This window comes from Rutidosis leptorrhynchoides, chromosome 5 (assembly GCF_046630445.1).
Source record: "Rutidosis leptorrhynchoides isolate AG116_Rl617_1_P2 chromosome 5, CSIRO_AGI_Rlap_v1, whole genome shotgun sequence".
Classification (NCBI taxonomy): domain Eukaryota; kingdom Viridiplantae; phylum Streptophyta; class Magnoliopsida; order Asterales; family Asteraceae; genus Rutidosis; species Rutidosis leptorrhynchoides.
This window is the reverse complement of record NC_092337.1, coordinates 179440576-179465091: the sequence shown is the minus strand read 5'-3', so window position 1 is coordinate 179465091 and position 24516 is coordinate 179440576. Positions and strand designations below refer to the sequence as shown.

Here is a 24516-nt window from a genome sequence, read left to right as displayed (position 1 = left end):
TAAACTTGCCAGCAACTCCATTGATCTTTGACTTTCCGAAAAATCTTTATACTCATTGAAACTCTATCATATACTCATTCATATCTTATCACGAGAATTGCCATTCTAATTATCGAGAATTTGCAATCGGTATTTTGAAATCTCGCAGCATGTCTACATCAACAGATATATGTATACATATAACATTTATATCTTAGAATTATGATCTTTTATTCTGAAATTCTGAAAACCACCCAGCCTACGAATCAATACTCCAAATTTTGAGGAAGCTGAATGAAGCAACAGAAACTGTAGACAATCGTAAACGACTTTAATCGTCGAAAGTTTGATGATAAAGAATAGTATATTGGAAAAGCTCAGAAAAGTGGAACTGGAAAACGGATTGAGCTAACCAGGAAGGAAACCGTGGACAAATCACAAAGACTAAACTTGTACATTAAGAATCCTGATGATTCTGTTTCGGATGAAATCTTTAGCGAATACCTTGCTTCTGACTCCAAACTCTTGCGGACAAATTTTCTTCACCATCCTTCGATAATAGAAATTCCAAGATATTATCGTATCTTTCATTATAAATATCCTCCATATTTCTGAAGATATTTTCATAACTATTCGTATCTAAAATCATTAATCTCTTCGTGCTATCAGTGTTACATCATATAGAAACTGTTAGTTTCTATATTCTGTAAACCTTCGAGTTTAAAATATGAATGTTATTGAAGTAATGTTGGGAACTGATGCATGAGTTAGTATAATATAATGACACTTGATCAACGTGATTATATTACAGTAAGTCATGCTGAGTTTTTAATGAAACGTGATGATTCACAGATCCTAACGTCATCATGTGCCATATTACACGACTCTTACATTCTATCTAATCTATAAACAAATCAAGAACATATTTTCTTGATAGTTCTATCTTTTCCATGATTTCATCAGTTGCTAATTTCATCGTGCCATTAATAATCATTTATGTTTAAGAATATTATTAGGTTCATTCGAAAATTCATATCTATGAATTCTGGACCGTTGCTCGCTTTACTAGAGGTCGAGAGGATAATAAAAAGGCAAAAAGATCCAAAATATAAGAGAAAATATAAAGCCTAATGACAACACCGAAATTACAAACCGTGGATATCAGTACGTATAGCAATATAAAGACACGGGAGGATTATAAATACAATAATCCCTAGAGCATAATAGAAATAAAGAGATTCTTCAGGTGGGAGTTGGAAAAGAAGAATGATCATTGCGATAGTTAGAATAAGAACAAGGATCAGAACAGGGTTAAGCATTTTCATAAATCTTTTGAATTTGGGAATTGAGTATAGAATTGGTGAAAACTAATGAAACGGAAAAGATAAATTTATAAAGGAAATATCGGACAAAGCAATCGAGGAAGATCATCGCATTTAATTAAGGAGATCTTAATTTCCTTATTCGCCGAAGAATCAAATCTCTTAGATTCCAAAGATTTTCTTTAAATCCCTTGAATTCCGGAATTCAACCAAGACAATGTCAAAAGTTAAAACGAAACTTCATTTATTCATTTCACTCTTTTGTGATAACTTCACTCATACGATTCGAGTAATCGAATTCATTTTATCCATATTACAATATGGTAATAAAATTCTACTTTATCAACTCATATTCGTCATGAAAACATTTTTATGGTTAGCCATGACGACCTTACTCAAATTTCGGGACGAAATTTCTTTAACGGGTAGGTACTGTGACGACCCGGAGATTTCCAACCAAATTTAAACTTAATCTTTAAATAATTTCGACACAATAAGCAAGTCTGTAATTTGAGTCTCGAAAATTTTGGAACAATTTACAAGAAACACATTTGCCCTTTTACTATTCCCGACGATTCACGAACGACTTTGTATAAATAAGAAAAGGTACATAGATATATATAGATATAAATATAAATATTAGTGTATATGTGATATATTTTTTTAATACACATTAAATAATTGGAATTTAAAAATATAAAATAATAATAATTAAGTATTACTAAAATGAATATATATAATATAAAACTATATATAATCCTTATTAATAATTATATATAAATGTATAAATATTAATTATTCGGCATATTTTATCATATAATACTAATAATTAAAAGTTAAGAACATATTTGTTATAATATTTTTGCTTTTATTATCAATTTCACTAAAGGTATTATTATTGTGACTTATTATTATTACTATTATTATTATTACTACTAAAAGTTAACATTTTTATTTAAAATGATTATTATCTTTACTCTTAATACTGTTATCATTATTTTTATTAATATTATTATTATTATTATTATTAGAATCTTTAATAATATTATTATTATTACTAGTAATATAATTATTATTAATCAGTATCATTATAATTACTAAATATTTATTAATTATCAATAATAAGTATATAAATCAATAAAAAAAATTAAAAATTAAAAAAATAAAAACAAAATAATAAATAAATAAATAAAAGGTACGAATAGGTTATACATAGCTATCGGCACTGTGTTAATTTTTTGGAAATGTCGAATTTTGTTACCAATCACTCTCAATCACAATTTAAAACAGCAAATCATCTGTTATATACGATCACTACAATAATAGGCTGAATTAAAAACCAAAAATACTTAAAGAGTGCTCGTTCTTCCTCTGTTCTTGAGATTTTTAACCATATTTCGATTCTTAATCAATTTTCAAAATCTAAGAATGCAGATGTGTTAGGATACGTATAGTTGAACTATCTGCAAAATTACAAACTTTAATTCTTCCTAATGATCTCGAATTTTTGAGTCAAAGTTTTGAGATCAAAAGTCAAACTTTTTGTTCTTGGTAAAATTCGTAACCAATCTGATGTTTCAAGTTAAATTAAGAGTTTATAGAGTTTATAAGAACAATTTACTACCATTTTCATGTTGTAATTATCATGTAAAACATCCTTATTTTTGAAATCAAAGTTTTTTTTTTTTTAATCGCGAACAGTCCCCATCACTCTTTTTCTTTGAAATTTATTTTTTTATTTGCTTGATTGAACAAAAGCATCTATTATAAACCGATGTCTGTTGTAGTTATAATTCGTAAATCATTTTTAAAATTTAATTGATTGTGGTAAAGAATCTGGTCGACTTGAATGAATGAAGAACAAAGAGAAAAAGGAAAAAGGAGGTTAAATAAATTCTAGTTGAGATATAAGTCAAATAATACGAAACAGATCAATGGTAAGGGGTGTTTGTGCGTAAGCGGGAGGTCACGGGTTCGAGCCCCGTCATGGGCAATTCTTTTTAGAAAGGCTTTCGAAAGGGTATAAACTTTTATATTATTATTATTATTATTATTATTATTATTATTATTATTATTATTATTATTATTATTATTATTATTATTGTTATTATTATTAGTAAATAGTTATTAGGATTAGAATTAGTACCATTATTATTATTGTTACCAACATTAGAATATATTTGATATTATCCCTAATTATTTATATTAAGTATTTTTAGTTTTAATATTACTATCATAATTAAATTTAATATATCTATCATTAATATTAGTAGTATCATCACATTTGTAATTATTATTATCATGATTATTATTATTATCATTTTGTTACCAAGTAACATCATTAAATATTATTAGTGTTATTATTATAAGTGTTAGTAACATTGATATAAGTATTATTATTATGATTATGACTATTATTATTAGTGTTATTATGAAAATAACACAATTTATTATTATTTTCATTAATATTAGCAATAGTACCATTTTTAGTGTTATTAGTATTATTATTATTAACAAAAATATTATTAATATGAATATCATTAGTAGTAATGTTATTATCAATATAATTAAATACAACTTTTTATATATATCAAACATTATTATCTATGTAAAAATATACTTAAAAGTACATTACATATATGTGTAAATTAATTAGATTAACAACCTTTATATAAATATCCATATATAATAAATTAAGTATTTTCAATATATATTTATATATATATATATATATATATATATATATATATAACTAAATAGATAATAATCATTATCAAATATATATACAAATTAATTACATAAAATTATAATTATTCGTTTACGAGTATATGTTTTAATATATATACGAATGATATAGGTTCGTGAATCGAAGGCCAACCCTTACATTTGTTCAATGTCGTTATATGTATTTTTACTACAAAATACAGTATGGTGAGTTTCATTTGCTCCCTTCTACTCATTACATTTTTGGGCTGAGAATACATGCAATGCTTTAATAACTGTTTTACAATATTTATATGCGTGAGTTCATTTGATTCCCTTTTACTCTTTACATTTTTGGGACTGAGAATACATGCGCTATTTTTACAACTGCTTTATTGAATATTTTTTTTAATATATTTTGAACTGCGAATACATGTAAATGCTTATTTAACTGTTTTACAATATTTATATGCGTGAGTTTCATTTGCCTTTTTACCCTTTATATTTTTGGGCTGAGAATACATGCGCTGCTTTTATAATTGTTTTACGAAATAGACACAAGTAATCGAAACTACATTATATGGTTGAATTATCGAAATCGAATATGCCCTTTTTATTAAGTCTGGTAATCTAAGAATTAGGGAACAGACACCCTAATTGACGCGAACTCTAAAGATAGATCTATCGGGCCCAACAAGCCCCATCCAAAGTACCGGATGCTTTAGTACTTCAAAATTTATATCATGTCCAATGGAGGATCCCGGAATGATGGGGATATTCTTATATGCATATTGTGAATGTCGGTTACCAGGTGTTCAATCCATATGAATGATATTTTTGTCTCTATGCATGGGACGTATGATTATGAGAAATGGAAGTATGAAATTTTGTGGTCTATTAAAATTATGAAATGATTCTTTATGATAAACTAATGAACTCACCAACCTTTTGGTTGACACTTTAAAGCATGTTTATTCTCAGGTACGAAAGAAATCTTCCGCTGTGCATTTGCTCATATTAGAGATATTACTTGGAGTCATTCATGACATATTTCAAAAGATGTTGCATTCGAGTCGTTGAGTTCATCAAGATTATTATTAAGTCAATTATATTTGGATATATTATGAAATGCTTTACATGCCTGTCAACTGTCGATGTAACGAAAGTTTGTCTTTTAAAAACGAATGCAATGTTTGTAAAATTTATCATATAGAGGTCAATTACCTCGCGATGTAATCAACTGTTGTGAATCGTTTGTAATCGATATGGACTTCGTCCGGATGGATTAGGACGGGTCTTTTCAATAATAACCATCACCATCATCATGCCAAAAGCCATAACTATGGTAGAAACCATCCTTATGGTAATGGTAATGGGCGAGGACGTGGTCGTGGCCGTGGTGGTCAAAGAAATAATAATCCACAAAAATATAAATATCAACCACAAAACAAGCCCACTAAACAAGATGTTGAAGAAAATTCTTCTAAAAATTCTGAAGAATCTTGCTACATATGTGGTAGAATGGGCCACTGGGCTAATACTTGCCGAACATCTAAACATCTTGTTAAGATGTATCAGGATTCGCTGAAAGATAAAGAAAAGGAAGTAAACTTTGTGGATAACGTCGATCCAACAATCACTGAGAAACCATCTGATTTATATGAAGATTTCTTGAATTAAATTAATATGTTTCTTTTATAAATAAAACGATTTAACCTTTATCATCATATTTTTCTCAAATGTTTCAGTTCTATATGTTTTATCAAATGTTCCAGTTCTATGTTTGATGTTTCAATTCTATGTATGTCAAATGTTTCAATTTTATCTATTTGTGTGTAATAAACATTTTGTGTAACATTTATATACTTACTGTTTGTTTCTTATATATGAAGTTTAATATGAATTCTGCTGGAACACAACATCAATCAAGTAGTGGAGATCTCTGTATAGCAGATAGTGGTACTACACACACTATACTTAAATCTGAAAAATATTTCATTGATTTGAAACCAACGGAAGGAACTATACATACAATATCAGGTGCTGCTAACTTGATAGAAGGGATAGGAAAGGCAAAATTCATATTACCAAACGGTACAACATTTTTAATTAATAATGCCTTATTCTCTCCTAAGTCAAGCAGAAATTTATTGAGTTTTTCTGACATATACCTTAATGGATATGATTATCAGTCAGTAACGGCAGAAAATGAGAAATATTTAAGTATCACTAACAAGAATCATGTGATTGAAAAACTGCCAAGACTTAATTCTGGATTACATTATACACATATAAATGTACCAGAAGCACATATTGTGATTAAAGAAAAGTATATTGATCCTGGTGTATTTAATTTATGGCATAACAGATTGGGCCATCCAGGATCAACAATGATGAAAAGAATTATTGAATGTACACATGGACATCCACTGAAGGAAAGAAAAATCCTTCATGATACAATGGTTCCATGTATATCTTGCTCTCTTGGAAAATTGATAACTAGACCCTCACCACTTAAGGTTGAGAAAGAATCACCAATGTTTCTTGAAAGAATTCAAGGTGATATTTGTGGACCAATTCATCCACCATGTGGACCATTTAGATATTTCATGGTCCTAATAGACGCATCTAGTAGATGGTCTCATGTTTGTCTGTTATCAAGCCGTAATGTGACATTTGCAAAATTTCTTGCCAAAATTATTAAATTGAGAGCACATTTTCCTGATTACATCATTAAAAAAGTGAGACTTGATAATGCTGGTGAGTTTACATCTCAAGCATTTAATGACTATTGCATGTCTATAGGAATTGTTGTTGAACATTCTGTTGCTCATGTGCATACACAAAATGGTTTAGCCGAATCACTGATTAAACGTTTACAGTTAATCGCTAGACCATTGATAATGAGAACAAAACTCCCTGTATCTATATGGGGTCATGCAATTTTACATGCTGCTGCATTGATTCGCATCAGACCAAGTGCAAGTCATAAATATTCCCCCCTACAACTTGCTTTTGGTCAAGAGGCAAATATTTCCCACCTTAGAACATTTGGTTGTGCAGTATATGTTCCAATTGCGCCACCACAACGTACAAAAATGGGTCCTCAAAGGAGGTTGGGAATATATGTTAGATATGAAACATCTTCAATCATAAGGTATATTGAACCTATGACAGGTGATGTTTTTACAGCACGTTTTGCTGATTGTCATTTTAATGAAACATTGTTTCCTAGATTAGGGGGAGAAATAAAAAATAAAGAAAATGATGTTTCATGGTGTGAACCTCAATTAAAATATCTTGATCCTCGCACAAAAGAATGCGAGATAGAAGTTCAAAAGATAATGCATATACAAGAACTTGCAAATCAATTGCCTGATGCATTCACAGATACAAAAAGGGTGACTAAATCATATATACCAGCAGTTAATACTCCAGCTCGAGTTGAGATTCCAAATCAGAAAACTGATAATGTAGTCACTCAAGAATCTATGCCACGTCTGAAACATGGGAGACCAGTTGGTTCCAAAGATAAAAATCCTCGAAAAAGAAAATCAGTTGATAATAAGGTAAAAGAAAGTGTTCAAAAAGAACCACAAATCAGTACTCCTACTGCAGAGGAGATTGATGATGTCAATACAGAAATTGCAATCAATTATGCACATTCAAAAATATTATACTGAAATGAAATGAAAAATCTTGATGAGAAATTTTCATTTAATGTTGCATATGACATCATGAATAATGATGATGATCCAGAACCAACATCTATGGTTGAATGTAAAAATAGACATGATTGGGCTCAATGGAAAGAAGCAATACGAGCTGAATTAGAATCACTCAATAAAAGAAAAGTTTTCGGATCCATCATTCTCACTCCTAAAGATGTGAAACCTGTAGGATACAGATGGATTTTTGTCCGAAAAAGAAATGAGAAAAATGAAGTTACAAGGTATAAAGCTAGACTTGTAGCTCAAGGTTTTTCTCAAAGACCGGGAATTGATTATGAAAAAACTTATTCCCCTGTTATGGATGCAATTACTTTTAGATACTTAATCAGCCTGGCAGTTTCTAAAAATTTAGAAATGCATCTCATGGATGTTGTGACTGCTTATCTATATGGATCACTTGATAGTGATATATATATGAAGATACCTGAAGGATTTAAGGTACCAGAAGCATCAAATGCAAAACCCAAAGAAATGTATTCGATTAAATTACAAAGATCTTTATACGGGTTAAAACAATCGGGACGTATGTGGTATAACCGATTAAGTGATTACTTGATAAGCAAAGGGTATACAAATAACCTCAAACAACATCCGGATATGTGATCATAGTTGTTTATGTTGATGATCTTAACATCATAGGTACAAATAAAGAGATCCATGAAGCCATTCAACTTCTAAAGAAAGAATTTGAAATGAAAGATCTCGGAAAAACCAAGTATTGCCTTGGTTTACAAATTGAGCATATGCCTAATGGTTTACTTGTACATCAAACAACATATACTGAAAAGATTCTGAAACGTTTCAATATGGACAAGGCAAAACCATTAAGTACTCCTATGGTTGTTAGATCACTCAATGTTGAAACTGATCCATTTCGTCCATGTGAAGATCATGAAGATATTCTTGGACCAGAAGTACCATATCTTAGTGCAATTGGAGCTCTTATGTATCTTACAAATTGTACAAGACCTGACATTTCTTTTGCAGTTAATTTGTTGGCAAGGTTCAGCTCTGCTCCTACCAAAAGACACTGGAATGGGATCAAGCACATATTTCGATACCTTCGAGGAACTACTGATTTAGGATTATTTTATTCTAACGAATCAAAACAAGATTTGGTTGGTTATGCTGATGCAGGTTATTTATCTGATCCACATAAAGCTAAATCTCAAACTGGATATGTATTCCTAAATGGAGGTACTGCAATATCATGGCGTTCTCAAAAACAAACACTTGTTGCTACATCATCAAACCATGCCGAAGTGATTGCATTACATGAAGCTACTCGGGAATGTTTTTGGTTGAGATCAATGACACAAATCATTACTAATTCTTGTGGACTAGAACGCGATAAAAGTTCAACAATTATCTATGAAGATAATGCAGCTTGCATAGCACAGATGAAAGAAGGGTATATCAAAAGTGACCGAACCAAACACATACCTCCTAGATTCTTCTCATACACTCAAAATCTCATTAAGGACAACGAGATTGAAATGAGATATGTTCAATCCAGCAAAAACTCTGCTGATCTTTTCACGAAAGCACTTCCAACTGCTATTTTCAGAACACACGTTCATAACATTGGCATGAGACATGTTCAAAAGATGTAACAACCGAAGCGATGTCTACTTGAGGGGGAGTCAACTCCATGCTGCACTCTTTTTCCCTTAGCTAAAGTTTTTCCCACTGGGTTTTCTTTAGCAAGGTTTTTAACGAGGCAGTAACTTACAGTTGATCTTCAACAAACAAAATTGATATCCAAGGGGGAGTGTTATAATATATATATATATATATATATATATATATATATATATATATATATATATATATATATATATATATATATATAAATGGATAGTCAATTATTGATACACAAAAGTAATATTATTGTATTACCTAAACTTGTGATATTTTTGCTATAAATAGCCATGAATGCAAGCATTAAACTTGCACCATTTTCTCACACTTACAAAGTGTTTCTTTCTTTCTCTCCATTATCATCTTTGTTCTTACACTTCATTATTAGCATTCTTAATCAAGAATCAAACCACTAAAGGTAGTTATAAGCCTACTGAATTATAACATCAAGAATCAAACCACTAAAGGTAGTTATAAGCCTACTGAATTATAACACATTTAATAGAATATAACAATAACAATTTAACCAATTATATGATACTAGTTATGTTATTTCGTACATAATACAAATAGTCCAAAAGCTTTATATCAATATTCGTTTAACGCTAAATGATTCACTGAGTACTTTTAATGGTCATTTGTGTTGATCAACGTGTTATTAGAACATTCATTTTAATGAAAAGTTGTTATCCAATGTGTACTTTAAATTTAACCAAAATACAAATATAAATTTATTGTCAATTACATATTGAAAATTTGGCTTGTAAAATGTAAAAGGAAAAGTTAGGTAATTTTATGTGAAAGTGAAAATACAATATGAATAACTTTAGATGTAAACGGTAGATATAAAGAAAAGAAAAAAAAAAAAACTTTTACATGTATTTGAGGGTAAATATGTAAACATATCTACGCTGAATGGTCAAGAGTTATATATGACTCTGAAACATTCCGAGGCAACCATTCAATTCAGTGGTCCCTAATTTCCAAATCAAACATAAACATTGCTGACCGAATCAGAGTTAGGACTCTGAACCATTCCATTCAAAGGGTAACAAACACACCCTAAAGTATAAGTCATTAACATGAATACTGTTTTTGTCGTCTTTAATTTGTTGTTTTATTATTCAAAATCTCTTTTTGAAAAACCCTAAAAATGTTAGTTTAACTGTGAGTAATTGATTTGTTAAATTACATGCTTTTTGTGAGACGAACTTTGCTATCTATTAATCCTTTCGTCTCATATCTATTGTCCACTATTTCATTTTGAGATATATCAAATTAATTTTCCACATTTATAAATGGATAGGAATAATGTGATAAAAATCTTTTGTGCAAACTTTATTCCTGTAGGTCAAAAAGATAGGTAAAAAGTAAATGGTAAAACTGAAAACTTAACAAAAATGTACATGTGACATGTATTTTTTCTTAAACTTTGTGTTTTATTTTTGGGAGAATACATTTGGAACGGAGGGAGTACTACACTAATTAGGAGTAGTTGTCTGTCAAGTATGATAGTATTTAGTTGTTTGTCCTGTTTTTAAATTTAAAGGTCGATCATAACAAACTAGAAAAAAAGGTCTGCCACTTCGTTGGCCATAACACGGGGAAAAAAAAGGAAAACAAAAAGAGAACCACAAAAAGAGTGAGAACTGCGAGAATTGTTTAATTTCATAGTTTTTATGCATTTAAATGCAACAAATTACATGCAAATGTTAATTAATACTCATATCATTAACAAACATATGTTCATTATCACAAATTACATGTTAAATTGTTAATTATATGAAACTGTTCATATGTTCATAAACAAATATGCACATGTGAACGAGAAACTATATATTTAATTATATAGGTAAAATATAAGTATTTTCAAACTATTTTATGTTCATTCTTTATAAATCGGCTCGGTTGTTCGGCTCGATTTACTGTTTATCGGCTCAGTAGCTCAGCTTACTATTCATTGGGGGAGCCTGATATACTTATTGAAAATAAGCACTACAAAATATCTACTTTTTGGGATGCCGCTTTTTCGGTAGACATTATATCGTCTTGAAAATGTACACTAAACTACAAAACGTTCTCGTTTTTACCCGCGTTTTCTAGAATTTTCGACATAAATTTTTTCAAATGACATGTCATCCGAGAAGGGTTAATAATTTTATTTATTTTCATTCATGAATAGAATTTTGGGTAAAAACGGCATTTTTTCCCGGACGATACCGATAAGTCGAGGCATGTAGTTTTCATATATTTAGAATTGTACGAGAAATATTTTTATAATTTGTATGATTGTAACTTATCAATTATAGTAGTTTGTTTTATTTTATTAATTCTTATTTTTTATTGGTGCATGCACTTTAATAGCGGGTTGATAAGTTATTTACTCTCTCCGTCTCACCAGAAGTGTCTACTTTGACTTTTTCCAGTCTTCTTTATTCAACTTTGACTTTAGATATTTTTGTTGGTGTTGTATAATATTTGATGAAAGTTATATCAATGAAAACACAATTGAAACGCAATCCATTCATATAATTTTCATCATATATTTCATAACACGAACATAAATATTTATAGTCAAAGTTGACACATAAAGACTGTCAAAAGTCAAAGTGGACACTTCTGGTGGGATGAAGGTAGTGTATTCTTTTCTCGTCCGGTTTGTTGATTCATATGATTATGTTAAAAGCCTAGCTAGGCGTGTTGATATCGTAGTCGGGTTCTTGTTGGTATGTTGTATATTTTTATTCGGTTAAGGTTGGTTCCATTAGGTGCGGCTCAGTTATACATAATTAGTTTGTTTTACCGATTTTTATGTTCGAGCTTCATCGGTTTCATTCTTCTACTTTCGGTTAAAGACGTTTTTAATTGGGAAACGTCATTTATGCAAGTTTTCATTTTTTCGGACAAAAAGACATGCACTTTAAAACTTACAGACGCAAATCCGATCTAATAACAATTATAGCAATATTTTAACTTTATAAAACTAGCATCAGACGATCTCAAGACCTAGCGATGAAACATAACGTAAAGATTTTTAAAGGAAACAAGATCATAATCATTTCGATTCTCTATAAAGGCCCTTTAAAGGAAACAAGCTCATAATCATCTTGATTCCCTTTGTCAATAACATAAACTAAAAACTCTTTGATATCCGTATCATCATCCTCAGCGTAAATAGTCATGTTGTAATTTGTCCCGCCATCATCCTTGGTCTCACCATCTTTTACACTTACAAATGACATAAGAGTACTCTTCTGACGGTTATGTTCTTCTACCGCAAAATCAGCACATTTCCTCACGTTTGCATCGTCTGTGTTTTCTATGGGGGTCCAATCTCCATTGACTATTTTCCCACCTAGAGTGGGGGACATGTTTAAGATAAAGAATCCCGATAAGAAGATGAAAAAAATTGTAAAGAGGAAGGTATGATGACTTGATCGCATTGTACTAGTAACAAAATGTGGTTTTGAAAATAAAATGGATATACACTGTGTGAGTCATTTTGATTGGATAAAATAGTGGTAAGTTCACATGTAAACAATGGTCATAAGTGTTTTTATGAAACATGTGAGATACTATACAATGACAAAGGTAACTGTACATCAAGTAATTGTTCATAGAATGCATGTGATATGTGACTTCAAAGTAATCCTAAAATGTCCACGCAAAACATGTGATATGTGGTCAAATAGACGAGGTAAGATGAGTAGGATATAAACATTTAAGTAGAAATATGTTATAATAAAACCGCAAAACGGTAGCAGAGTGCGTCCATGGCGTGCTGATAGGGTTAGCTACCCACATGTTGCATGTTCGAACAATGAGGAGGTGTAAATTCACTCGTAACCAGAAATAAGTTATGTTTGCTCTTTTTACATAGTTGTCCACAAATGTCGATCACTTGTTAGTCGCATGGTCAATGGTCAATCCTTATAGTTGGATAAGGAAAAAGTAAGAAATGTCATCTCAGCCACCAAAGCTGACATTTGACTATTTAAACACTAGAACATGCTTGTTTTGTTAATGAACCTTTAGACCATTTATAACCGACACACAGTTTTGACACTTTTTGGTCAAAAAGTGTAATTCGACCGTAATTTGGCAATGTCAGTTTCTGATATTTTATAACCGTGTCGGTCAGTTTCTTGTGTTAAATATTGGGTAGGGTGATGTGGTAAAATCTGATTGCAAATGAAGTGGGAAAAATAAATTAATTGTAAAAAACATATATTAAATATAATTGGAAAATCATTCATTGGATAAAAAGCAAACTGACGAATTTTGTTTTTTGCGTTGGTGGTCTGACTGACTGACTCCCGATTAAGGTCCGTCAGTTAAAATCATGTCATTTGACGAATGTGACTGACGCCACGATAGAATCGGTCTTAGGGAAGTAAAAGGTTAGTACTACTTTATTGGATACGACATAATCCTTAATTTATGGATCTCTATGCTTGCCCAATATCTTTCTATAAGAAAAAAAACAGCCATCTATAACTTATAATACTAGAAATATCCATTGACCTACTACCAAGATTAGCTTTGACTTTGATGCTAAATTTTTCAGAAACAAGGTCTCACTGAGTTAAAAAATATGGAATCTATTATGAAGATGGTTGATGTAAATCACCATAGAATCAAAACGAATGGAATATGGATGCATGTAGTAGAGAAAAAAGGTCAAGGACAATTTGTCCTTCTTCTTCATGGTTTCCCAGAAACATGGTTTTCATGGCGCCATCAGATCACTCACTTGGCTAACCATGGCTACCATGTGGTCGCACCCGACCTCCGTGGCCATGGTGAATCCGATTCCCCACCATCTCCCTCTTCCTACACTATGCTTCACATAGTTGGCGATCTCATCGGCCTTCTTGATCACTTCAATCAGCAAAAAGTAATTTTTAATCTCCCTCTTCCTACACTATCGATTTTTTGTTTTGATCTCGTTTAACTTATGAAAAGTATGATTGGATAGGTGTTTGTGGTGGGACATGATTGGGGTGCAGCAGCTGCTTGGCATCTTAGCCTTTTCAGGCCGGATCGAGTCAAAGGAATGGTTGCTATCGCCGCTCCATTTTTTCCTAGAGACTCGAACATAAAGCCTAGTCAATTCTTCAAATCATTTGGAGATGATTTTTACATACCCCAGTTCCAGGTTTTTATCTTTCAGTCTTTCACTGACTGATCAGCGTGTGTGTGTGTGTATTGTTGGATATATAATTTTTTGTTTATATACTTTCGGACTTTTGAAATAAATACAGGAAGCTGGAAGAGCAGAAAGATCTTTTGAAAAATATGATCACTTAACAGTTATTAAGAAGTTTCTGTCGATCAATAAGACCGATTTAATTGTACCGCCACCTGGCATGGAGTTCATTGATTTCCTGGAAACACCTTCAACGTTACCGGTGTGGATTACTGAAGAGGAACTCCAAGTGTATGCAGAAAAGTTTCGAGATTCTGGATTCACTGGGGGGTTAAACTACTATCGTGCTATGGACCTGTAAGTATCTAATCACCTGATCAATATTTATGTATGTGAAATGTGGATTGTTGGAGTATGCACACAAGGTGTTTGATGAATTGCTTGATATTGTTGTGGTGCAAAGTGTGGATCGGGGGATTAGTTTGAGCATGGGCAACCTGCTTTCTAATTTTATGTGACTATATTAATTAACTGAATTGCAGGTCTTGGGAGCTGGAAGCACCATGGCAAGGGTCAAAGATAACAGTTCCATCAAAGCTAATTGTTGGAGACAAAGATATTGGATTTGAAATTTTTACAAAAGGTTATATTTTGAGTGATGTTCAGAAAGAATTAGTTCCTGATATGGAAGTTGTTATACTTGACGGCCACCATTTCATCCATCAAGAGAAACCTCAAGAAGTTTCTGATCAGATCTTATCTTTTCTTAACAATTTAACCATATAATGAGGATTTGAGAGTATGTTGTTTTATGTAATAATTCTAGCTCTGCCCTTGGTGAAAATGAAAATGGAAATTGAAGAGTATTCTAAGCAATGCAATGTGCTTCTTATCTAGTATTACATGTGTCGTTGATGTTGTTTGACTCGTATAATTATAATTAATCATCATATATGAGGTGACAAATTAGGTTAGCCAAGTCGAAGAATTTAAAGTACCCCAGCTCGAAATCATCATGATCCGAAGAGTCTCAAGTCCAATCAAGTTGGCTGGTTAAGAGTACCCGACCCAACCTAGACATGATCTTCATAACTTGTTTAGCTATTCATGTTTTTTTTTTTATTTTTTTTATTTTTTTTAATTTATTTTTTTTAAACAGCGATTGGGATCACCCGAGGGGACTAAATCACCCGATGCGATCATCTCCCGTTTCGACTATGCCGATGCAGCGATAATAACCCCACCTCCATCGCTGCCCGGGAGGAAATCTTGAAACCGATCCAAGAGCACGGCCAAGTAAAACCCCCTCCCCTTACCCCCCAAACGATATGGGAAATGTGTCATGGGTGGATATTTCATGGCAGAGATGAAATTGTGTTTTTAATATGTAGTCAACGGGTGTGTTTTTAGCTATTCATGTCTTATCAAGTTAATCTCCATCGGTGGGTTGATTTTAAGAGTACCCAACTTTCGATGGTCCTGTCAACATTGTTGCAAATTGAATTTTCTCCTAACGTGTGTGTGGGTAGTTAAGTACTATCTGGGTGATACTGATATCGCTGTTCGAAAAGAAAAACATTAAATTAAATTAAACCTTTACCTAAAAGACAAAGCTTATGAATAGTAACCACCTTCGAATTTAAAATGCTTGTCCCTCCGATCCAAGAGTTGTACCCACAAGCACTACACACTAAAAGGTAAACCTCATGAATAGTACTCATATTTGAGCTTAAAATGTTTGTCCCTCACGCTCTAAGAGTTGTACACACAAGCACTAGACACTAGAAGTTAACCATTCAAAAATTCAAGAGCAAACAATACCTTTATTAAAAGGCAAAACGTATGAATAGTACCCACCTTTGAGCTTAAAATGTTTATACCTCACGCTTCAAGAATTGTACACACAAGCACTACACACTAAAAGGCAAAGCTTATGAACAGTATCCACCTTTGAGCTTAAAATGTTTGTACCTCACGCTACAAGAGTTGTACACACAAGCACTACACACTAGAGGTTGACAACCATTAAAAAATACAAGGGCCAACAAGTAAATTATTTTGGGAAAAAATTGAAACTCTATGGGGGTCAAACGGTAACTTCTCATTTTTTCATAAAACCTCAACTAAACTCATCTAAATTTTTGACAGACTTTATCTCTTCATTGGACTCGAGGTATGTTTCACCGACATAACCGTTAAACACGTAATAATTTTACGAACTAATCGCAACAAGTTATATTGGAAACAGAGCCCCGATGTGAAGTGAGAGCTCTTAAACTAGTTTATACGAAAGCAACAATAAAAATGATGTAAAAAAATTAATTGTTATTTTATGACATTAGTGAACAAAATTCCCGCCCCTGCATCAAGGTGTAACAATTTTCAGTTTTGACAGTTTTACGACTAAATCTAGACACATGAGATTAATGTCTATTTGAACATACATATGTTTTACTCAAACACCCCTCGGAGTAAAACCACACATATTAGTCCATTATCTAGACTTTAGTAGAATGTTAAAAGTCAATATGTCAAATTTTGGCACCTATGTTTTATTAATTTACGTGGAGGCCACGATATTAGCCATTATAAAAGATGCAAAACAGTTCTTTCATTTCCCTACCCATTTTTCCTTTAAATATAGGACACAGGGGCTGAGGGTTTATGTGAAAAATACAATTACAAGGTACAACTTGAGCTAGGAGTATAACCATTTCAAGGCATTACTAGCGAACAATCAAGGTATTGCTCTAATTACTTTTATAATATGAATTTGGGCCACCACCACCACCACCACCCCCGCCCACCACCACCACCGCCCACGACCACTGCCCCCGACGACTGCTGCTGCTGCTCCTCCTCCTGCTCCTGCTCCTGCTGCTCCTCCTGCTCCTCCTCCTCCTGCTGCTCCTCCTGCTATTATTATTATTATTAATTATTAATTATTATTAATTAACCTTGTATGCTAAAAGTGGTCCAAAATGTTGTAGTTTTAGCTGTATTTGTTGTAGTTTTGTCTTTGCGTTCACATTACAAGCGGTCCCTCAACATGCTAAAAGTGGTCCAAAATGTTGTAGTTTTAGCTGTATTTGCTTGTAATTTTGTCTTTGCGTTCACATTACAAGCGGTCCCTCAACTTCGCCTCAGTTTCCACAACGGTCCTTCAAGCTTACATCTTTCTAGGGGTGAAAAGTGTAAATATATAATTTAATTAAAATATAAGACACTAATTCCACCCGAAATTATAACGGGCCCTATCATCTCGCTGGGTCCGAGTTAAATTTTTCAAAGACCACCGTTCAACTCGAAAAAATCTTACGAACCCAACGGGATTAACTATACGCGAAACGGCCACTTCTCAAAAAAACGCTAAACACAACGACAGCCCGTATCTTCCCGCTCGGCACGAGTTAAATTTTTTCGACAGCAGCGCCAGACTCGAAATAATTTTATGAACAAAACGAAACTAACCACGTCCGAAACGGGCACTTTTTAAAAAACGCTAAACACAACTACATCTCGTATCTTCCTCCTCGACGCGAGTTAAATTTTTCCGACAGCACCGTTATACTCGAAATAATTTTATCAACAAAACGAAACTAACTACGTTCGAAACGGATACTTTTTAAAAAACACTGAAGACCACGACACCTACAACGGCGTTTAACACAGCGTTTAACACATGACCCGTTTTCCCCTCTGTAAATACACAACGCTATATTAAATATGAATACGCATGCCGAAAGCTCCCGCCGCAACGCGCGGGCCGGTCCGAACTAGTTAGTACTATGTATAATGTATAATATGCTTCTAGTTCCACTTACGTTTTCACTTTTCAAGTGTTTTGGTTTCACAAAAACCGGTATCAATCCTTATTAATTCCTAGTTATGCTATCTTGAACTTATAAGCTTAATTCAGCAAGTCTAGCTTTGACTTTGATCCTAAATTTATCCAGAAACAAGGTCTCAATAAGTTTAGAAGAAATGGAATCTATGATGAAGATGGGTGATGTAAATCACCATAGAATCAAAACAAATGGAATATGGATGCATGTAGTAGAGAAAAAAGGTCAAGGACCATTTGTCCTTCTTCTTCATGGTTTCCCAGAAACATGGTTTTCATGGCGCCATCAGATCACTCACTTCGCTAACCATGGTTACCATGTTGTTGCACCCGACCTCCGTGGCTATGGTGAATCCGATTCCCCTTTATCTCCCTCTTCCTACACTATGTTCCACATAGTTGGCGACCTCATCGGCCTTCTTGATAACTTCAATCAGCAACAAGTAATCTTTAATCCTAATTCCTAAACTTGTTCTATAGTGTTTGTGTGTGTGTGTTTCTGTTTTGATGTTGGTTGACTTTTGTAAGTTGTAATATGAATAGGTGTTTGTGGTGGGACATGATTGGGGTGCAACAGCTGCTTGGCATCTTAGCCTTTTTAGGCCAGATAGAGTCTTAGGAATTGTTGCTATATCCGTTCCCTTTTTTCCGAGAGATCCAACCACAAAACCTACCGAATTCTTCAAATCGTTAGGTGACGGTTTTTATATCTCCCAGTACCAGGTTAGATATAGATACAAATACAGATGTAGATATTTTTAATACAATTGTGGACTTACATGATTAGCACAGGAAGCAGGAAGAGCAGAGAGAGCTTTTGCAAATTATGATTACCTGACAGTAATGAAGAAGTTCTTGTCGATCAATAATATCGATTTATTAATAGCGCCACCTGGCATGGAGTTTATTGATTACCTGGAAACTCCTTCGACGTTACCATCGTGGATTACTGAAGAGGAACTCCAAGTGTACGCAGACATGTTTCAGAAGTCCGGGTTCACCGGGGGATTAAACTACTACCGTGCTATGGACCTGTAAGCAGAATATTTACACATACGATATGTCCATTAAAGTAACAAGTTTGAAGTATTTCCCGGCTTATTTTTAAATGGGCTTGGATTTTTTGTTTACACTGTAACAAGGCCAGACAAAAAGACAGACTTTTGACCCGACTTTGACCTGAATTCTAGTGTTGACCGACTAATTAAACGTTTTGGTCGAAAGGGGACGGGCTAGTCACCAAACTGCCGCATAAACCATGAGTATTGTGTACAAACAATCTATTTTCTACTTCTTTGTAACTAAATTAACTGTATTGCAGGTCTTGGGAGCTGGAAGCACCATGGCAGGGGTCAAAGATAACAGTGCCAGCAAAGCTAATAGTTGGAGACAAAGATATTGGATTTGAAAGTTTTTATAAGGATTTTATTGAGGGGGATGTTCAGAAAGCAATAGTTCCTGATATAGAAGTTGTCCTTCTTGACGGTAACCATTACATCCAGCAAGAGAAACCTCAACAAGTTTCTGATCAGATCTTATCTTTTCTTAAAAAACTAGCCATATAACGAGGCTTTAAGAATCTGTTGTTTATATTTATATGTAATATGTAATTATTGATCCATAACTGAGAATAAATTAGTAAGAATCCTAGTTTACAGATTTCAGCCACCAAAGTTATTAGAAAAATAAACTAGACTAGGCATAGAATGTTAATTTTGTATGTGTAATCCTGTAAATGACAACAGAAATGAAATAAGAACATCTTTAGTATAATCTATCATCTATAATGAGGCTTTAAGATTCTGTAGCTATATCAATATCTACTGTTGTGATATTATACATTTAATTCCGAAGTTAATTAATTTTCAGTTTCAAATTTACAAATCATAAGCTATACGGTTAAAGCTTAATGAGAAGAATAGAGTGTAAGACCACATGTCACTTCTTAAACCTTGCTAATTGCAGCATGTCGAGAATAGTCTCGTATACAACGAAAGTAAGTGAAGCAGAAGGAAGGTTTTTCACAAGATTTGCTGTAATGCCTTTGTAAAAACCATTTACGCCTTCTAACCTACAAACCAATTAGGTTTAAATTCTTGAAACAATTAACCTAATATTACTCATTTCACCAATTTGTAAATTAGCATTTGAAAATGGATTGATACTTAACAGACTCACCTAGCAGTTTTCGTCATGACATGCCAACTATCCATATATCTCGGAAGACCATCTATACCCGGCCGTTGCTACAAAAGTTGGATAGTGACATTATAGAACTTTAATAACTTTGCTGGTCCAAAACATAACTCTACAAGTCTTTTAAGCGTTAAACTAATACTTTAATAAGAGTAACAGTCAAAAGCATATTAAAGAAAGATTTAGATATGTAGAGACTCAATTACCTGCAAACGAGCACGAATGACCTGAAAACAACACATAAAACGTAAAATAATCGCATTCGAATGCGTAGTACCAAGTTGCAAAAATCGTACTAGGGTAGTACTCTGACGGGACTTTTTAGGGAGTACTCGGCAACTCGGGGAGTACTCGGTTGTTGACCAAATTTGACTTTAACCGATTTTGACTGATTTTTCGAGTAATTCTGAGTTCTGACCGATTTTCCGAGTAATCCCGAGTTTGACCGCGTTTGACCGAGTACTTGCCGAGTGATTCGAAGTTCTGCAACACTAGTGTAGTAAATAAAGAGTAACTTATGTGATGACTATGGTTACCTGGAATGGATATGTCACAAGGATTGCAGCCAGTTTTGAAGAAGCTCCTAAAGTTATGTAATCAATCGTCTTCTGCAACAAAAATCGCTATAAATTATGAGTCATGACCCGCCACATGGTATTTATCACCTTTCTCAATATAAAATTTATTTTCATTTGTCATAAGTAGTTGAACGAAACAGAAATCAGACATTAAAAATAAACATAAATTCATAAGCACATGCAATATATCTTTAATTTAAAAAACTATATTAGTCACATGAACTTTACCAATATCTCAGCACTACCAGAAATCAACACACTTTGCTCAGTCCTAAAGTTGACTAGGACTTTACGAAACTCCTCGTATGCAGTAAACTGAATAGCCCCGTGCGTGACTTGCTGCATAAGCATTCATTACAACCATACATATAAGCTTATATATTTATCAACCAACTTAATGTTTTGTAAGTGACAATATATATATATATATACATAGCAAATATAGCAAACCAAAATCTGACCAGAAAAAGACCAGGTGCAAGCCCTTTGTATAATGCCCTCCATCCTTCATCTTTCACTACAGTTTTTAAAGCATCTGTAATCATGTAACAATATTATTATCAATATCTACTTCTAGAATTCACAAATTATGATAAACGCAAGAATGGTGGATTCACTGGGATGGAAAAAGAGAAGGATAATTTATCAAAGAACATCGAGATTTCAATTGATTCAAAAAATCAGAGCTAACCATGGAAACCAGAATATGGTCGAGACTGATACTCAGGAGTCTGAAGTTGTAATCTTGTTTTCACAAGCCAAATAGGATTGGTAAGCAGACACACCTACAAAAATTGAAAAATAATTAAAAATTCTTGAATAATAATTAAGCAACGGTCTTAAGACTTGACTAACAGGACAAAAAAAATAAGGCAAGACATGCTCACCAAAGCTCCTGCTTCTGCAGCTGAAGCAAGATGAAGACCTGGAGTCAGCTCATCTCTATTTTTTAAATATCGTTGTTTAGCTTTGCTATATCTATACTAACAAGAATTACAAATTACAAATTAGTTATGGAATATAATTAAAATAAGTAATAAGTAATCAACTCCATTAGATTTGACAGGTACACCATGCCATGCTACACGTGACGTAGATTCATATTTTAATTAAACAAGATGGAGTAGAGTAAGCAAAAAGAGATTCCAAGAGTAGCTATGAACATTCATTTTCGCCCTTAATACTTCGTATTTACTATCCCTAAATTTATATGAGTTAACATGTTCATTGTACAGTCGATTATTGTTACCAAAATGCGGTTGAAAGATCATTCAATTATCACATTTGGACACGTTTGTTTCTGAAGATCATATTTGTATCTACAATATTTTTTTTTTTTTTGGGTAAAGGGAATCACCCGATAAATATATTGATATAAACAAATATTACAAAAAGGCACAAGAACGGCTAATTTGTATCTACAATATGAAAATTGAATAGAGAGTTTCTACTATGCATAAAGCTTCTGTAAATTAACTTACAAGTAGAAGTATAAACCCCAAGAGATTGTCGAACCGAGCACAGCAGGATAAAAGCCACCATAGAGCCCTTTGAGACCCTATATAATAGTAATAAATATGTAAGTAATAACCACTAAGTAACTCATATCAAATAATGAGCAATCATTTACATTTATTTGCAATTGGCAGTAGTTGAAATTAAATATGAAAAATACAGCACCTCTGATCGAGCAATTGTAAATAGGGCATGAGATGTATTCTTATAGCTCGGAAGATGAGGATTTCTGCCATCATTAACTGTTTAAAAAAAATAATAGAGTAATTATAATAAGTGTATGGTAGGGCATTTGGTTTTATTGTAAATAATTTAACAGATTGGATTGACACTGTTAACGAACCTTGAAATCTGGTACGAACGACGTCGAGAGGATGGGAGAATGTGACGGTAGCAAGTCCGGCAGCGGATCCGGCCGCGGCGTTCTTCCATTGCCAGTCCGCCACCGCCTCAGACGCCCTCATTTTTTTTTTTCGAGGACGTTTGCTTGATTCGGTAGTGTGAGTGTTTTCACCTTTTAGTAACTTTCACATATTTCAGGGAGACAATATAACAGAAAAGAGGATTAGTTATTGGATGACAAATTGTTGCATCGCCGTGATTGTACGCAAACATTTTATTTTATTTTTTTATTTATTTTTACTTTTTTCTCCGTTCGTCGCTCTAGGAGTCAGTCGAACCTTTTTTTCGCCGATAAAGGGATTTAACGGTGGGGACGGTGGGGAATCATACTCCTTTCCACCGTTAAATCGCCGTTAAATTTCTAAGTTGGGCACCATCGTTGCTCCGGCGACGGTGAGTTTTTTTGTTTTCTTGATTTTTTTTTTTATTTTCTTTGTTTTCGTTTCCTTTTTCCTTTCTTTTTTTTTTTCGTTTTTTTTCAGCCTATCACCATTGTTGATGTAGATTTTAAGGATGAGGATTAGAGAAGTATGAGGTAGAAAGAGAAGGAAGAAAATAAAGGATGCTGTAAATTTAGGTTTTATTATTTAATTTTTTTTATAGAATTTTAACTTTAATTTATAGTGGACTAAAAGACATTGGGCTATACAACTAAAAAATACATGGATCAATTTTATGGGCTAAATGGTTAAAAAATTATATATTTTTTATTATTTGAATTATATAAATAAAAATAAATAATAAATAAATATTAAAATAATTAAATAATAATAAATAAAAGTATTAAAAATGAATTAAATAATAATAAATAAAAGTATTAAAATGAATTAAATAATAAATTTAACACTGAGATTTAACACTGAACCATTTCCCCTGTTTTGGCCTCAGTGTTAAATCAAGTGTTAAATTTAACACAGAGATTTAACACCGAACGACTCCTAGTGTTCTTAGATTCACCAAATAGCAAAGCAACCAAAGTTCCTCAGTTTTTTATCTGCTTTTAGAATTGTTTAATTTTCACAAAAATGCAATAAGAGTCTCTTTATCTAACGGCCGTCCAAAGGGTTCGTTAAGTCTTGACATGTGCATTGTATGTGAGGGTAAAATCGTCTTTTTACTGTTCTTCTCAATTTAAATCTGAAACTTGTTCGAATTCTTTTTCCTCCAAATTACAAACCCTAATTCTTTTAAAAAAGTAAAACCAAAAAACTAAAAACTAAACTTGAATCAACACAAACCTAATTTATGTAACATCCCACATTTTTCCGTTTACTTTCCGTTTATTTATTTAAAGTCCGTTATAGAATTATAACATCTTCCGTTAATACGCGTTTTAAAATATTTCGTTTAGGTAATCCGTTTGGTTAATACACGCACCCGCTTCAAACTTGAGGGACCAATGTTGTCATTTGACCAAACCCGTGACTAGGTCAAAGAGTCAACATCCATCTCCTCC

The 24516-nt window shown here is 32.7% G+C and overlaps 3 protein-coding genes across 4 annotated transcripts; 2 read left to right on the top strand and 1 right to left on the bottom strand.

The window, feature by feature from the left end:
* Positions 1 to 13970: 13970 nt before the first annotated feature.
* LOC139847948 (epoxide hydrolase 2-like) lies at positions 13971 to 15383 on the top strand. The gene is made up of 4 exons (XM_071837683.1): positions 13971 to 14273; positions 14355 to 14534; positions 14641 to 14882; positions 15068 to 15383. Exons 1-4 carry the CDS (start codon positions 13971 to 13973, stop codon positions 15309 to 15311), a joined length of 969 nt encoding a protein of 322 aa, XP_071693784.1. The 3' UTR covers positions 15312 to 15383.
* A 1775-nt stretch (positions 15384 to 17158) lies between these two features.
* Positions 17159 to 20106, top strand: LOC139846965 (epoxide hydrolase 1-like). Of its 2 annotated transcripts, XM_071836551.1 has the most exons (5): positions 17159 to 17267; positions 18482 to 18812; positions 18913 to 19092; positions 19162 to 19403; positions 19691 to 20106. In XM_071836551.1, exons 2-5 carry the CDS (start codon positions 18510 to 18512, stop codon positions 19932 to 19934), a joined length of 969 nt encoding a protein of 322 aa, XP_071692652.1. In that variant the 5' UTR covers positions 17159 to 17267; positions 18482 to 18509; the 3' UTR covers positions 19935 to 20106. The 2 variants fall into 2 exon arrangements, with proteins under 2 accessions (XP_071692652.1, XP_071692653.1); XM_071836552.1 differs by lacking the exon at positions 17159 to 17267 and having other exon boundaries at positions 18386 to 18812.
* A 4-nt stretch (positions 20107 to 20110) lies between these two features.
* Positions 20111 to 23183, bottom strand: LOC139846966 (folate transporter 1, chloroplastic-like). Its single transcript, XM_071836553.1, has 11 exons — positions 23002 to 23183; positions 22824 to 22900; positions 22625 to 22701; positions 22031 to 22121; positions 21835 to 21928; positions 21605 to 21678; positions 21372 to 21482; positions 21102 to 21173; positions 20772 to 20792; positions 20548 to 20615; positions 20111 to 20440 (listed from the first exon to the last, which is right to left on the bottom strand). The coding sequence occupies exons 1-11, from the start codon at positions 23120 to 23122 to the stop codon at positions 20308 to 20310; spliced, it is 939 nt and encodes a 312-aa protein (XP_071692654.1). The 5' UTR covers positions 23123 to 23183; the 3' UTR covers positions 20111 to 20307.
* Positions 23184 to 24516: the final 1333 nt, after the last annotated feature.